The 15382-nt window shown below is 45.2% G+C and overlaps 1 protein-coding gene across 4 annotated transcripts in view; it reads left to right on the plus strand.

Moving 5' to 3' along the window:
* LOC121269527 overlaps nt 1-15153 on the plus strand; it is a 75165-nt gene extending 60012 nt beyond the window's left edge. For 2 of the 4 annotated variants that reach the window (XM_041174159.1, XM_041174162.1), the window contains 6 exons: nt 3161-3213; nt 4474-4681; nt 5710-5856; nt 8112-8232; nt 9404-9516; nt 10306-15153. In XM_041174159.1, the coding sequence (XP_041030093.1) occupies nt 3161-3213; nt 4474-4681; nt 5710-5832 (384 nt within the window). In that variant the 3' untranslated portion in view covers nt 5833-5856; nt 8112-8232; nt 9404-9516; nt 10306-15153. Of the gene's footprint in view, nt 1-3160; nt 3214-4473; nt 4824-5709; nt 5857-8111; nt 8233-9403; nt 9517-10305 lie in introns of those variants that run through there. The other 2 variants (XM_041174161.1, XM_041174163.1) reach the window with 2 other exon arrangements.
* Nucleotides 15154-15382: the final 229 nt, after the last annotated feature.

Genomic DNA, 15382 nt, shown 5'->3' on the forward strand with positions numbered 1-15382 from the left:
CAGAACCAAAATATGTGTTCAATTCTTCTGCCATTTCTTTGTTCCCCATTATAATTTCCCCCATTTCTGACTGTTAGGGACCTACATTTGTCTTTGCTAATTTTTTTCTCTTCACATATTTATAGAAGCTTTTATGTTCCCTGCAAGTTTACTCTCATACTCCATTTTCCCCTTCTTGATCAATCTTTTTGTCCACTTTTTTTGAATTCTAAACTGCTCCCAATCCTCAGTTTTGCTGCTTTTTCTGACAATTTTATATGTCTCCTCTTTGGATCTAATACTATCCTAAATTCTTTCGTAATCCATGGTTGAGCCACCTTTCCTGTTTTATTTTTGCGCCAGACAGGAATGAATAATTGTTATAACTCATGCATGCTTTCCTTAAATATTAGCCATTACCTATCCATCATCAACCCTTTTAGTAAGGTTCCCCAATCCATCATTGCCAACTTGCACCTCATACCCTCATAGTTCCCTTTATTTAGATTCAGGACCCTAGTTTTGGATTCAACTTCTTCACTCTCCATCTTAATGAATAATTCTATCATTTTATGGTCACTCTTCCCCAAGGGACTCCACACAAGATTGTTAATTAATACTTTCTCATTGCACAATACCCAGTCTAGGATAGCCTGCTCACTAGCTGTTTCCTCAACATATTGGTCTAAAAAAATCATCATGCACACACTCCAGGAAATCCTCCTCCACAGTATTATTGCTAGTTTGGTTTGTCCAATCTATATGTAGATTAAAGTCACACATGATTACATTTGTGCCCTTATTGCATCTCTAAGTTCCTGTTTAATGCTTTTCTTTACATCTTTGTTACTGTTTGGGGGCCTATAGACAACCCCCACCAACATTTTCTGCCCCTTGATGTTTCTTATCTCCAACCATACAGATTCCACATCATGATTTTCTGGGCCAATATCCTTCCTCACTATTGCATTGATTTCCTCCTTTACTAAAAGTGCTATCCCACCTCATTTCCATATTTGTCTGACCTTCCTAAATATTGAATACCTCTGGATGTTCAGTTCCCATCCTTGGTCCCCCTGCAGCCATGTCTCCATAATTGCAACTATATCATAACCATTTATATCTATTTGCAGTGTTAATTCATCTACTTTATTGCGAATGCTCCATGCATTAAGATACAATATCTTTAGACTTTTCTTTTTAACCTTGTTAGTCATCTTAGCTTTATTTTGCAGTATAACACCATTTGTTTCTCGCCCGTTTTTTCTGCCTTCCACTTTTACTTCTTACTTTTCTGCCTTTTGTTTCTATTCTCCCCGACTGCACTAGCAAACACAACCCCCCCCCCACCCCCACCACCCCGAGAACATTGGTCCCGGTCCTGCCTAGATGCAGCCCGTCCCGTTTGTACTGGTCCCACCTTCCCCAGAACAGATCCCAATGTCCCCAGGAATCTGAATCCCTCCCCCCTACACCATTTCTTCAGCTAGGTATTCATCTGATATATCCTGTTATTTCTACTCTTGCTAGCACGTGGTACTGGTAGTAATCCTGAGATTAGTACCTTTGAGGTCGTACTTTATAATTTACGTCCTAACTCCCTATATTCAGCTTGTAGGACCTCATCCCTTTTTTTACCTATGTTGTTGGTACCAATATGCACCACAACCACTGGCTGTTTGCCCTCCCCCTTCAGAATGCCCTGCAGCCTCTCTGAGACATCCTTAACCCTGGCACCAGGGAGGCAACATAATATCCTGGAGCCTCTTTTGCGGCCGTAGAAACGCCTGCCTGTTCCCCTTACTATTGAATCCCCTATCCGTATAGCCCTGCCATTCTCCTTGCAGCAGAGCCACCCATGGTGCCATGGACTTGGCTCCTGCTGCTTTCCCCTGAGAAGTCATCTCCCCCAACAGTGTCCAAAATGGTCTATCTGTCAGAGGGGACTCCTGCACTACCTGCCTTCCTCTACTCTGCCTGGAGGTCACCCATCCCCTTTCTGCCTGTTCAGTCTTTACCTGCAATGTGACCACCTCACTGAACGTGCTGCCCACAACAATCTCAGCATCACGGATGCTCCACAGTCAATCTACCCACAGCACCAACTCAGAAATGCGGTTAGCCAGTAGCTGTAGCTGAACACACTTCCTGCACACATGGTCGCCAGGGACACTGGAAGTGCCCATGATTTCCCATATAGCATAGGAGGATCATATCACGGGTGTGAGCTCTACTGCCATGACTTCCCTTTCGATTAAGCTCGTTAGTTACTCCCTTTAAAGAATATTAGCTATGTTAGGGGCCTTATTCTACTCCAAACACTCCCACTACAGTCCAACATCCTCTCCTTATTTTGTTTAAGCTAATGGACTGCAGCAGTTTAATTAGTAGAAAAAGTAGAAGTACTCACCTGACCCTACTTACCAATCAGGTGCCTCCCCTGCGTCGCGTTATTTTTTGAATCGTGACGTTACTTCGAACTCCATTGCCTGAAGGCCGTGAAGGTACGCCTCCCCTCTCTGGTCTCGGCCTCTGTTTTTTGCGCCCTCTTATACCACTCTCGCTGGCCTCTCCTCTCCGGTCTAAAACTCATTTCCTTCCAACACTAACAGCAACTTTTAGTTAATTGCTAAATTAAAGAAAGACTTTAGATAGAATTTAACCCTTAATTTAACCCTTAAATTCCCTCAGTCACCAATCTCCAGCTGAAACTCTCTACTGCAGCCAAACACAGCACTCTTGTGCAGAACCCCGATCCAGATTGCCTCCCCTGCTGAATATTGTGAACATCAGGAAATCATATTTTGATGAAATTGGACTCACCCTGTGCACCACTGTGCAGGGTTTGGAATGAAGGGTTATCATTGGGATGAGGCACAGGAAATCTAGCAGGATCCAGAAAGAGTCGGTACTCCAGGAGAGAGTACTGCAGGGAAATTATTGTAGAAGCTATCTTATGTAACAAACTGATCCATCTCTTACCTCTTATGTTGACTATGATTGTTCAACCAAGCAGGTGGAGTCTATCATTCGGGGCTATGTATTAGCTTTGTATCTCACCTAATGCTCAGGGCGACTCAACAGAGTTTATGAGTGCTTGGCTGCAGAAGCTGCTCTTTATCTATAGACATTGTAAATGTTGCAAAAGCTGCTGTTTTTAATTAAATGTATTTTTTTCCAGTGTCCTATATATTCACCAACTAGGAAGCATTTCCACACCAAGAGAAAGCTACAGTGAGTATAATGAAAGAAAGAAGGGCTTGCACTTATATAGCATGTCCATGACCTCAGGATGTCCCAGCGCACCTTACAGTCATTGAAATAATTTTGCTGTAATGTAGGAAACACAGCGAGGCCCCAGAAACATTAAAAACAAGATAATGACCAGTTCACCTGTTTTAGCCTTGTTGGTTGAGCACTAAAAATTGGTCAGGACACGAGTCGCGTCAAGGCATCTCTTATGACCAACTTATATGGCAGACCAGACCTCGATTTTAACACCTTATCTGAAAGATAGCACTTCTGCTCCCTCAGCACTGCCCTGAAGTATCAGCCCAGGATTGAGTCTCTGGAATGGGACTTGAACCCACAATCTTTCGACTCAGCTGAGAGTGCTACCACTGACAAAGCTGACACCTCAAACTGTACCAACTCTAACCTGTAAGTTCTTACAATACAAACGCTTGCCAGAAATGCTGGTGAATTTGCATTATAAGATTTCCATGTCACATCAAGGCTAACCTTGTGGAATATAATTCCAGGGTTGGCGGCTCAACCTGAATCCAGAGTGAAGTGGAGTGTGAGACTCCCTCCTGCAAGGACTCCATACTTCTCTGGAACCAGATTTAGCTGGACTGTGGGGGTGGGCTGTACCTAAATTATAGGATCTGCATAAGTGTGAATTAAGTCTGCTTAGGGACTGGTATAGCACCTTGATTTTTAAATTCTCATCCTTGTTTTCAAATCCTTTTCTGCCCTTGCACCCTCCCCATCTTTGTAACCTTCAGTCTTATAACCCTCCATGATATCTATGCTCCTCCAATTTTAGATTCTTGAGCATCATCGATTTTAATCGCTCCACCATTGGCAGCCGTGCCTTCAATTGTCTAGTTCTGGAATTCCCTCCCTAAATCTCTCTATAACTCTCTACCTCACTTTCTTCCCTTACAATGCTTCTTCAAACTTAATTTCTTTCACCAAGTTTTCGGTCACCTGTCCTAATATCTCCCTACGTGACTTGCTGTCAATTTTAGTTTGATAATACTCCTGTGAAGCACCTTGGGACATTTTACTATATTAAAGGTGCTATTAAAATGTAAGTTGCTGTTGCTGCACTACATTTCCAGTGTTCGTTGAATACTGCTTCTCTCATATTGTAGCTGATATAAATCTCTCTGGATAGATGAATCCCTCACATGACCATTCATCCCTTATTATCTTGTGTTGTTGTGATGTTCTAATTTAATTTCATCAGCTGCTGTTTGTATTTTTCAGACAGACAGTTAAACTGGATGTATTCAAGCAGCAACCAGCTGTATCAGTATTAAACATACTCCTGGAGGAGGTAGTCAGTGAGCTGACTGTGGGATTGATCCGAAGGGTTGTTGAGGAGCTTGTCAGAAATCACCTGACCACCACAGCCATCAATGAATCTCTGACAGAAGTAATGGCGGAAACGATTGAGCCAATGGTGCCACAGCTTGTGGGTGTCACTGAATAACCTTGTGTTACATTTTCTGTTTAAAGTGAAATTCATCTCATAATGAAACATTGATTTGTCAAATTGCCCTGAGTGATACCACCGTGTATAAGAATCATTGACAGCCAAGCAACATGTTGAATAAGTGAGTTTGGTCTCACTTAACTGACACTGTCACAATGTTACTTGGGTATTTTCTTTTGGGCACTGAGATGTGTGCACATTCAGTGCGCATGTCAAACTGCAGTAAATGTAACAACAAACTTTTGGCATTATCCCAAGATCAGCTTCATTAAGACATCAATCCATAGTTTGTTAGCCTGTTCAGAGAAATAATTTGCATTTATGTAGTTATAATAGCTAGATCGTTACATATCCCAAAATACTTTTCAAAAGTACTTCATTAGCTGTAGTGCAGTCACTGTTCCAATATAGGGAAATGCAGCAGCCAATTTACACATGGTAAGGTTCCATAAACAGTGAGATGGTATTGCTGGTTGAGAGAGAAATATTGGCCAGAACCCCCCTGTTGTTTTTCCGATAACACCATGGGATTGCCTCTGTTTACCATTCATCCAAAAGACAGCATCACCAGCAGTACAGCACTCCATCAATGTTGCACTATATATGGTGTGTATATATAATATTATGTGTATGTGTGCATGGTGGCATATACCAGTAACTGCTGATTCAGTGGTGAGAATGTTACCATGGCTGATGCTTAAACACACCCTGCCACTGATGGCAGGAAAGGAGGAATTCTCCTTAGCCTAATATTCTTCCTTTAACCAACACCATCAGAAACAGTATAATTGACCATGCATTCACTGCAGCTTGTGGGATGTTGCTGATGCAGAATGGCTGCAGAATTTTCCTACAGAACAACAGAGACTGCACTTCAATACAATTGTATTGAAGCTGTTTAAAACATTTCTGGGGAGCTTGATAAATAAAACACTTTATTTAGCCTGATTCCTTGCTTGCTATGTAGATCTGCTGCCAAGAATTTATTATTGTTTTCAAACCCACAGGTGAAAGAAGCTGTAAGTGAGATATGGCAAGAGGGAATCCTACAGGAAGAAATCCTGCCAGAGGTACTGGATGAGGAAATGAGGAATGTTGCAGTGTTACTGCTGGGCGAATATGACACTTAACTATATGAACAGCAGAAGCAGGCAGTAAGTGAAGGACCAGGGAGTTGTCTGTTAGACCACAGTGATTGTGATTGTTTGTTTCATATTTAAATTATTATTGTAAAAGTATTTATTAAAAAGTTATCCAGTGTACTGCTGCTCTGATTGTGGGTAAGCGGTCAGCCTGGCTTAGCACTGGACTATACAGTTATAGTCACCAGCTTGCTTGGTATAATTGTCCATTGATCCCTGTTGGCAAAGATGCATGCATGGTTGTCAGGGCAAGTTTGGGCCTGAGTGTGGTCAAATGGTTGATAATTCCTGTAAGGCTCACATAAGAACAATAGCCATTTGAGTGAGGTACTGTGGGGGTCAGGCAGTATCTGTGGAGAGAGAAACAGAGTTAACATTTAAGGTTTGTGACCTTTGGTTAGAACTGGCAAAAAGTTAGAAGTCTAACCAATTTTAAGCATGTACAGAAGCAGGGAAAAACCCGGACCAAAGAAGGAACAAAAAGGAAGGTCTTTGACATGTGGAAGACAGGAGAGACTAATGACAAAAGGGATGATGGGGAAAGGCAGATTGGTATGGTAATGGGACAAGTAAAAAAGCAAAAGATGTGTCAGGATGAGATGTAAACGATCCCATCTGAAACAATTGGTGCCAAGATTATCGTCTGAAAATATTGAACTCAGTGTTGAGTCCAGAAAGCTGTGAAGTGTCGAACTGGAAAATTAGGTGCTGTTGCTCGAGCTTCTGTTGAGTTGCATCATCGGTGAGTCAGCAGGAGATTGTGCCTTTAGAACGCAACAGGGTGAAATTGGGAGGAGAAGAAAGAGATGAGAAGAGAGGGTAAGTATTTAAACCTTTTGGTTTGGACCAGGAATTACTTAGTGGGGAAGGCAACAGGAGCAATAGCACAGAAAGAATCAGAGATAGCAAGAAGCCAACAAAAAGCAATGGAGAATTAGAGATGAACAGAACCCAAAAATCCACAGGTTTTTAAGGGCAGTGTAAACACCATGATCCACTCCAGTGCTGATTTAGCCAGTATTTGTGGGGTCAGGGGGAGACCATCTATTTTAGATAAACTGGTTGAGTGCCCATGTCACTAGGAGGTGATTGTCATGGGCTGCTTTATGAGAGAGGCCACTCAAAGCAGTCAGTGTTGCCTGGTCTGTAGCTGCAGAAGGTAGTGGGGGAGCTGTTCCAAACCCAGCTCCTTTTCACAAAAGCATGGTGGAAACCTGGAGCAGTCTTTTCCAAAAGGCAGCTATGCTGGGAGCCAGTTGGAGCTTTCAAGTCTGAGACTGATAGGTTTTTGGGAATGACTGTCAAAGCATATGAAACAAGGATGAATAAATCGGGTTCAGTTGCAGATCAACCATGATCTAATTAAAATCTCAAAGTCTAGAGGAGGCCATTGAGCCCATCATGTCTATGCTGGCTCTTTGATAGGCTTACCCAATTAATCTCACTCCCCTGCTCTTTGTAGCCCTGTAATATTTTTCTCTCAAGTGCTTATCAAATTCACTTCTGCTTCCGCCACCCTTTCAGGCAGCACATTCTTGATCATAACAACTTGCTGCCCAAATAAAAATGTTTCCTCATGGGCTCCCTGTGCTCTTTAAATCTGTCTCCTCGGGTTACCAACTCTTCTGTCACTCAAAATAGCTTATTCCCTATTTACGCTGTCAAAGCCCTTCATAATTTTGGACACCTCTATTAAACCTCCTCTTAACCTTTTCTGCCTTAAGGAAAACAAGCCCAGCTTCTCCAGGCTCCCCACATAATTGAAATCTCTCACCCTGACATTCTAGAAAGCCTCCCCTGCACCATCACCAAGGCCTTAACATTCTTCCTAAAGTGGATGTGGTAACATGCTCATGGGACCAACTTCTGTTCCTGTATACACCTCCGCAAGCTACATTTTGGTGTCCTGTTAATTATAAGGGGATGAAAGGATGCAGGAGTTATTTTGAAAATCTTCAGGAGTCCAGACCAAGATCCAGTTGGGCCCCACCTCCATGTGCCCTTTTCAGGTGATGTGAATATAGCTGTGGTTTATTGATAGAGAACACTGGAACTCTGTTAGGTACTACGTGAAGAAACTGTTAAGAGATTGGTGTTGAGTTGGAATTAGCTTTGGCTGGGGAAGGACAATCTCTATAAAGGAGATGGTGGAATCATAAAATTGTGAAATGGGAGATGAAAATGAGACGAAGGTACATCAGTGGTTTACAGTAATTAGTAACACAAGCGTTTTCAGAGCCTAATAATTTACATATATTTTCATGCAGATCACGACATATGCTGGCAAGAGACTGATTGACATGTTCCTTCTGGAGAATCTGTTGAAGGTTGTAGGAAACCAGGGGAGAGCATTCTCTGAAAAGGTTGAACTGGACAGGCTATTAGACAGTGAGTTGTTCTACTCTGCATATCCACACACAGTATCATCCTTAAGGTGACTGTGCAATGTGTACAATTGCACTGAGCACAGAGTGGCAGGACATGTCTCCACCCTCACTCCCGCCTCCACCCTCACCCCCACCCACACACAGCCTGCTTAGTCAGAGGTCAAAGGTTTCCCAAGAAAGGAAAATTCATGAGCTGATGAAACCTCTCCTGGTATATCTTCTTGGAGCCAGTTACTAAGCAACTTTTGCAAAATCCAAGAAGAGCCGTGAGATTCAAACCTCTCAGTTGTGTGAAAAGGAAGACAGAATCTGAAAGAAATGGGAGTGATTTCTATTTAAACTAATGCCGACAGGGGCAGTGTTATGTGAGTGCTTGTGCAAGTCTGTGTTCTAAATAAATGTGGCATAAAAACCAGTGTCAGTAACTACTGGATTGTCATAAAACTCAATCTGGTTCATAAATGTTCTTTAGAGAAGAAGATCTGCTGTCCTAAGCCACTCTGGCCTACATGCGACTTCATTCACTTGACCCTTGACTGCCCTTTGAAATGGCCAAGCAAGCCTCTCAGCTGTATTGGAGAAGGCTGCTCACCAACAATTTCTCGAGGTATGGGTAATAAATCCTGGCCTTGCCAGTGACCCACATCCCGTGAATGAATATATAAAAAAGCAGGCCAAGATGAAAAAGCTGTTAGACCTTGAGCCAGCATTGCTAGAAGGATGTACTTACAATGACACATCCACACAGCTAGCTTCCATTACAAATGTAGACATAGGAATTTATAATGGAAATAGAAAAATAGCAAACAGACATTGTCTTCAAAATGAGTTATGTTGGTGCAATTTGGTTATCCTGTGTGCTCTAACTCCACTCTATCTGATAAGAACAGGAGTAAGCCATTTGGTCCCTCAAGCCTGCTCCACCATTTAATACAATCATGGCCTGTGGCCTGAACTCCACTTTCCAGCCAGCCCCACAACCCTTGGCTCCCTTGTAGACCATGTGGAAGTTGAACCTACAGCATACTGACTCAGTAATGAGAGTGCAACTCACTGAGCCGCAACTGCCACCAGGTGGATTCTCAAACATCTTTGCTATGAATGTTCCATTCATTTCATCACAAGAGTTGCTGGTTATTAACTCAAAACATACTCAACATTCTCTTTTGCAGGTTGGATGCTTGACCTTCTTTTGGGGCAATACCTTAACATTACCCAACATAATCATTTAACTGTTGAAAATGTGGCGCTGAGGGATTACCACACAAAGGCTTTCACTGAAGTGGTGAGTGCAAATTTCATACACTTAATTTTCAGTGTTTCCTGTTTGGCCCTCCTGCCCAAAGCCCTCCTGCAAGCCCAGGTATCTTTTTCTCTTAGTAATTATTTTTACATCTGTGACTTGCGTTTTTAGGTTTTTAAGGATGTAGGAATGAAACACTTCCAATTTCAAGTGCCACCATCAACAACAACCAACAGAGTGATCCCTCTACACTGTCCCCATCAAACGCTCCCATGACAGGTACAGCATGGGGTTAGATACAGTGTAAAGCTCCCTCTGCACTGTCCCCATCAAACATTCCCAAGGCTAATCTATCCTGAGTTAGGTACAAGATGAAACTTACTCTGTTTATTCCATCAATCTGGTTCAACGATAACTTCAGAAGTGCACCCCATACTACTCCAAACTCTGTATCCATCTGAGTCACAACATCGTCTTCTGTCCCTTTGAGATCAACGAATGAAGAGAAATTTTGTGCTGCAAGTCCATTACCATGGAGAGTTAAATGACATAACATAATATTTTTTGCACAGGACATTTAGAAATTGCAGGCAGGATTATTTCTCCTATTCAAGCATTGCTATTTGGCAGACATTGCTGGGCTTGGTAGCCACTGGCGGTTCCCTTCCATCTGATTCTTTCACTTCCTTCTCTAAATTAAAGAATTATTCAGAATTCCCAGTGGAATGATTGAGAGATGAGGAATCCATGGTCAAACGCAGGCCCCACCACACACAATGACTTCTGGCAGGCATGGTTGAATCAACAGTGACAGATTTCTCTCTTTTGCAGGTGCTCAACGTGATCTTGACAGAAATGAGTGAACACATGGATGAAGACTTGGCTGATCTTTTCCAGTACGAACGACAAATGGAGGAAACAAATTTCATTACAGATTAGCAATATCTGGGTGACTCAGACTGTGGGTATCAGGGTGGCTGAGCCTATGGATATCAGGGTGACCGAGGCTGTGGATGTCAGGGTGACTGAGGCTGTGGATAGCGGGGTGATTCAGACTGGATATCGGGGTGATTCAGACTGTGGATAGCAGGGTGATTCAGACTGGATATCAGAGTGATTCGGACTGTGGATAGCAGGGTAATTCGGACTATGGATAACGGGGTGATTCGGACTGTGGATAGCAGGGTGATTCAGACTGGATATCAGAGTGATTCGGACTGTGGATAGCAGGGTAATTCGGACTATGGATAACGGGGTGATTCGGACTGTGGATAGCAGGGTGATTCAGACTGGATATCAGGGTGATTCGGACTGTGGATACTGGGATAATTAGGACTGTGGATAGCGGGGTGATTCAGACTGGATATCGGGGTAATTCGGACTGTGGATAGCGGGGTGATTCAGACTGGATATTGGGGTAATTCGGACTGTGGATAGCGGGGTGATTCAGACTGGATTTCCGGGTGATTCGGACTGTGGATAGCGAGGTAATTCGGACTGTGGGTAGCGGGGTGATTCGGACTGGATATCGGGGTAATTCGGACTGTGGATAGTGGGGTGATTCAGACTGTGGATATCGGGTGATTGAGACTGTGGATATCGGGGTGATTCGGACTGTGGATATCGGGTGACTTGGGCTATGGGTATCAGAGTGTCTGAGGCTGTGGATCTCGGGGTGACTAAGGCTATGGATCTTGGGGTGACTAAGGCTATGGATCTCGGGTTGACTGAGGCTGTGGATCTCGGGGTGACTGAGGCTGTAGACATCAGTGTGACTTGGACTGTGGTTAACGGGGTGATTTGGACTGTGGATATCGGGGTGACTTGGACTATGGATATTGGGGTGATTTGGACTATGGATATTGGGGTGATTTGGACTGTGGATATCGGGGTGATTCGGACTGTGGATAACGGGGGATGCGGACTGCGGATTTTGGGGTGATTCGGACTGGATATCGGGGTGATTCAGACTGTGGATATCGGGGTGATTCGGACTGTGGATATCGGGGTGATTCGGACTGTGGATATCGGGGTGATTTGGACTGTGGATAGTGGGGTGATTCTGACTGTGGATAGTGGGGTGATTCTGACTGTGGATAACAGGGTGATTCGGACTATGGATGTCGGAGTGACAGACTGTGGATATTGGGGTGACTGAGGCTATGGATATCTGGGTGACTGAGGCTGTGAATCTCGGGATGACTAAGACTGTGGATAACGGGGTAATTCAGACTGGATATCGGGATGACTGAGGCTCTGGATCTCGGGGTGACTGAGGCTTTGGATCTCGGGGTGACTGAGGCTGTGGACATCAGTGTGACTTGTACTGTGGATAACGGGGTGATTCGGACTCTGGATATCAGAGTGATTTGGACTATGGATATTGGGGTGATTTGGACCGTGGATATCGGGGTGATTCGGACTGTGAATAACGGGGTGATTCGGACTGTGGATAATGGGGTGATTCGGACTGTGGATAATGGGGTGATTCGGACTGTGGATAGCGGGGTGATTCGGACTGTGGATATCGGGGTGATTCGGACTGTGGATATCGGGGTGATTTGGACTGTGGATAGTGGGGTGATTCTGACTGTGGATAACAGGGTGATTCGGACTATGGATGTCGGAGTGACAGACTGTGGATATTGGGGTGACTGAGGCTATGGATATCCGGGTGACTGAGGCTGTGAATCTCGGGATGACTAAGACTGTGGATAACGGGGTAATTCAGACTGGATATCGGGATGACTGAGGCTCTGGATCTCGGGGTGACTGAGGCTTTGGATCTCGGGGTGACTGAGGCTGTGGACATCAGTGTGACTTGTACTGTGGATAACGGGGTGATTCGGACTGTGGATATCAGAGTGATTTGGACTATGGATATTGGGGTGATTTGGACCGTGGATATCGGGGTGATTCGGACTGTGAATAACGGGGTGATTCGGACTGTGGATAATGGGGTGATTCGGACTGTGGATAGCAGGGTGATTCGGACTGTGGATAGCGGGGTGATTCGGACTGTGGATAGCGGGGTGATTCGGACTGTGGATAGCGGGGTGATTCAGACTGTGGATAGCGGGGTGATTCGGACTGTGGATGGCGGGGTGATTCGGACTGTGGATAGCGGGGTGATTCGGACTGTGGATAGCGGGGTGATTCGGACTGTGGATAGCGGGGTGATTCGGACTGTGGATGTCGGAGTGACTGAGACTGTGGATATCGGGGTGACTGAGGCCATGGATATCAGGGTGACTGAGGTTGTGGATCTCGGGGTGACTGAGGCTGTGGACATCAATGTGACTCGGACTGTGGATAGCGGGGTGATTTGGACTGTGGATGGCGGGGTGATTTGGACTGTGGATAGCGGGGTGATTTGGACTGTGGATATTGGGGTGATTCGGACTGGATGTCAGGGTGGTTCAGATTGTGGATAGCGGGGTGAATCGGACTGTGGACATCGGGGTGATTCAGACTGGATATCGGAGTAATTTGGACTGTGGATATCGGGGTGATTCAGACTGTGGGTATCGGGGCGACTTGGACTATGGATATCGGAATGACTGAGACTGGATATCAGGGTGATTTGGACTGTGGATATTGGGGTGATTCGGACTGTGGATATTGGGGTGATTCGGACTGTGGATATTGGAGTGTTTCAGACTGGATATCGGGGTGATTTGGACTGTGGATATTGGGGTACTTTGGACTGTGGATAGCGGGGTGATTCAGACTGGATAGCGGGGTAATTCGGACTGTGGGTAGCGGGGTGATTCGGACTGGATATTGGGGTAATTCGGACTGTGGATAGTGGGGTGATTCAGACTGTGGATATCGGGGTGATTGAGACTGTGGATATCGGGGTGATTGAGACTGTGGATATCGGGGTGATTGAGACTGGATATCGGGGTGACTGAGGCTCTGGATCTCGGGGTGACTGAGGCTTTGGATCTCAGGGTGACGGAGGCTGTGGACATCAGTGTGACTTGTACTGTGGATAACGGGGTGATTCGGACTGTGGATATCAGAGTGATTTGGACTGTGGATATCGGGGTGATTCGCACTGTGAATAACGGGGTGATTCGGACTGTGGATAATGGGGTGATTCGGACTGTGGATAGCAGGGTGATTCGGACTGTGGATAGTGGGGTGATTCGGACTGTGGATAGCGGGGTGATTCGGACTGTGGATAGCGGGGTGATTCGGACTGTGGATAGCGGGGTGATTCGGACTGTGGATAGCGGGGTGATTCGGACTGTGGATAGCGGGGTGATTCGGACTGTGGATAGCGGGGTGATTCGGACTGTGAATAGCGAGGTGATTCGGACTGTGGATAGCGGGGTGATTCGGACTGTGGATAGCGGGGTGATTCGGACTGTGGATAGCGGGGTGATTCGGACAGTGGATAGCGGGGTGATTCGGACTGTGGATAGCGAGGTGATTCGGACTGTGGATAGCGGGGTGATTCGGACTGTGGATAGCGGGGTGATTCGGACTATGGATGTCGGGGTGACTGAGACTGTGGATATCAGGGTGACTGAGGTTGTGGATCTCGGGGTGACTGAGGCTGTGGACATCAATGTGACTCGGACTGTGGATAGCGGGGTGATTTGGACTGTGGATGGCAGGGTGATTTGGACTGTGGATGGCGGGGTGATTTGGACTGTGGATAGCGGGGTGATTTGGACTGTGGATAGCGGGGTGATTTGGACTGTGGATAGCGGGGTGATTTGGACTGTGGATAGCGGGGTGAATCGGACTGTGGACATCGGGGTGATTCAGACTGGATATCGGAGTGATTCGGACTGTGGATATTGGGGTGATTCACTCTGGATATCGGAGTGATTCGGACTGTGGATATCGGAGTGTTTCAGACTGAATATCGGGGTGATTTGGACTGTGGATATCGGGGTGATTCGGACTGTGGGTATCGGGGCGACTTGGACTATGGATATCGGAGTGACTGAGACTGGATATCAGGGTGATTTGGACTGTGGATAGCGGGGTGATTCAGACTGTGGATATTGGGGTGATTCAGACTGGATATCGGGGTGATTCGGACTGTGGATATTGGGGTGATTCGGACTGTGGATATTGGGGTGATTTGGACTGTGGATATTGGAGTGTTTCAGACTGGATATCGGGGTGATTTGGACTGTGGATATCGGGGTGATTCAGACTGGATATTGGGGCGACTGAGACTGTGGATATTGGGGCGACTGAGACTGTGGATATCGGGGTGACTGAAGCTGTGCATTTTGGTATTACTGAGACTGTGGATATCGGAGTGACTGAGACTGTAGATATCGTGATGACTGAGACTAGATATCGGGGTGACTGCAACTGTGCATGTCAGGATTACTGAGACTGTGGATGTTAGAGTGATTAAGACTGTGGATATCGGGGTGACTCGGACTGTAGGTATCGGGGTGACTTGGACTGTGGATACTGGGGTGACTAAAGCTGTGGATATTGGGGTGAGTGAGGCTGTGGATAAGCAATTTGAATGTCAGAGCTTGGATTTGACTTGACAGATAGTGAGAAGATCTAGACCCATTAATCTGAGCTCCTGAGGACCAGGATAAGAAACACTGCCGGTGGGAATAATTCCAGGCGATGGGACTCAGCTACAATGTTCTAACAAAAAACCTTTCACTCTGTACATTAAAGTCGTCACATAGATATTCTGATTGTGTTGCACTCGGTAACCATTTACTTTGAATGGGTTACCATTAGCGCTATAAAAGGAAAATCTAGACCAGTGTATACAGTTTCATGAAGAACTTTATACATGCACAGATTAACTGATGTTTGCAATTGATTTGCTGCAAACTAATCAAGTATTTCAGATGATTTGTAGATAGAATAACAACCCCCTGGGAGTGAGTTACAGTCTGGAATCTAATAAAGG

The sequence above is a fragment of the Carcharodon carcharias genome, chromosome 25, assembly GCF_017639515.1.
Source record: "Carcharodon carcharias isolate sCarCar2 chromosome 25, sCarCar2.pri, whole genome shotgun sequence".
Taxonomy (NCBI): Eukaryota; Metazoa; Chordata; class Chondrichthyes; order Lamniformes; family Lamnidae; genus Carcharodon; species Carcharodon carcharias.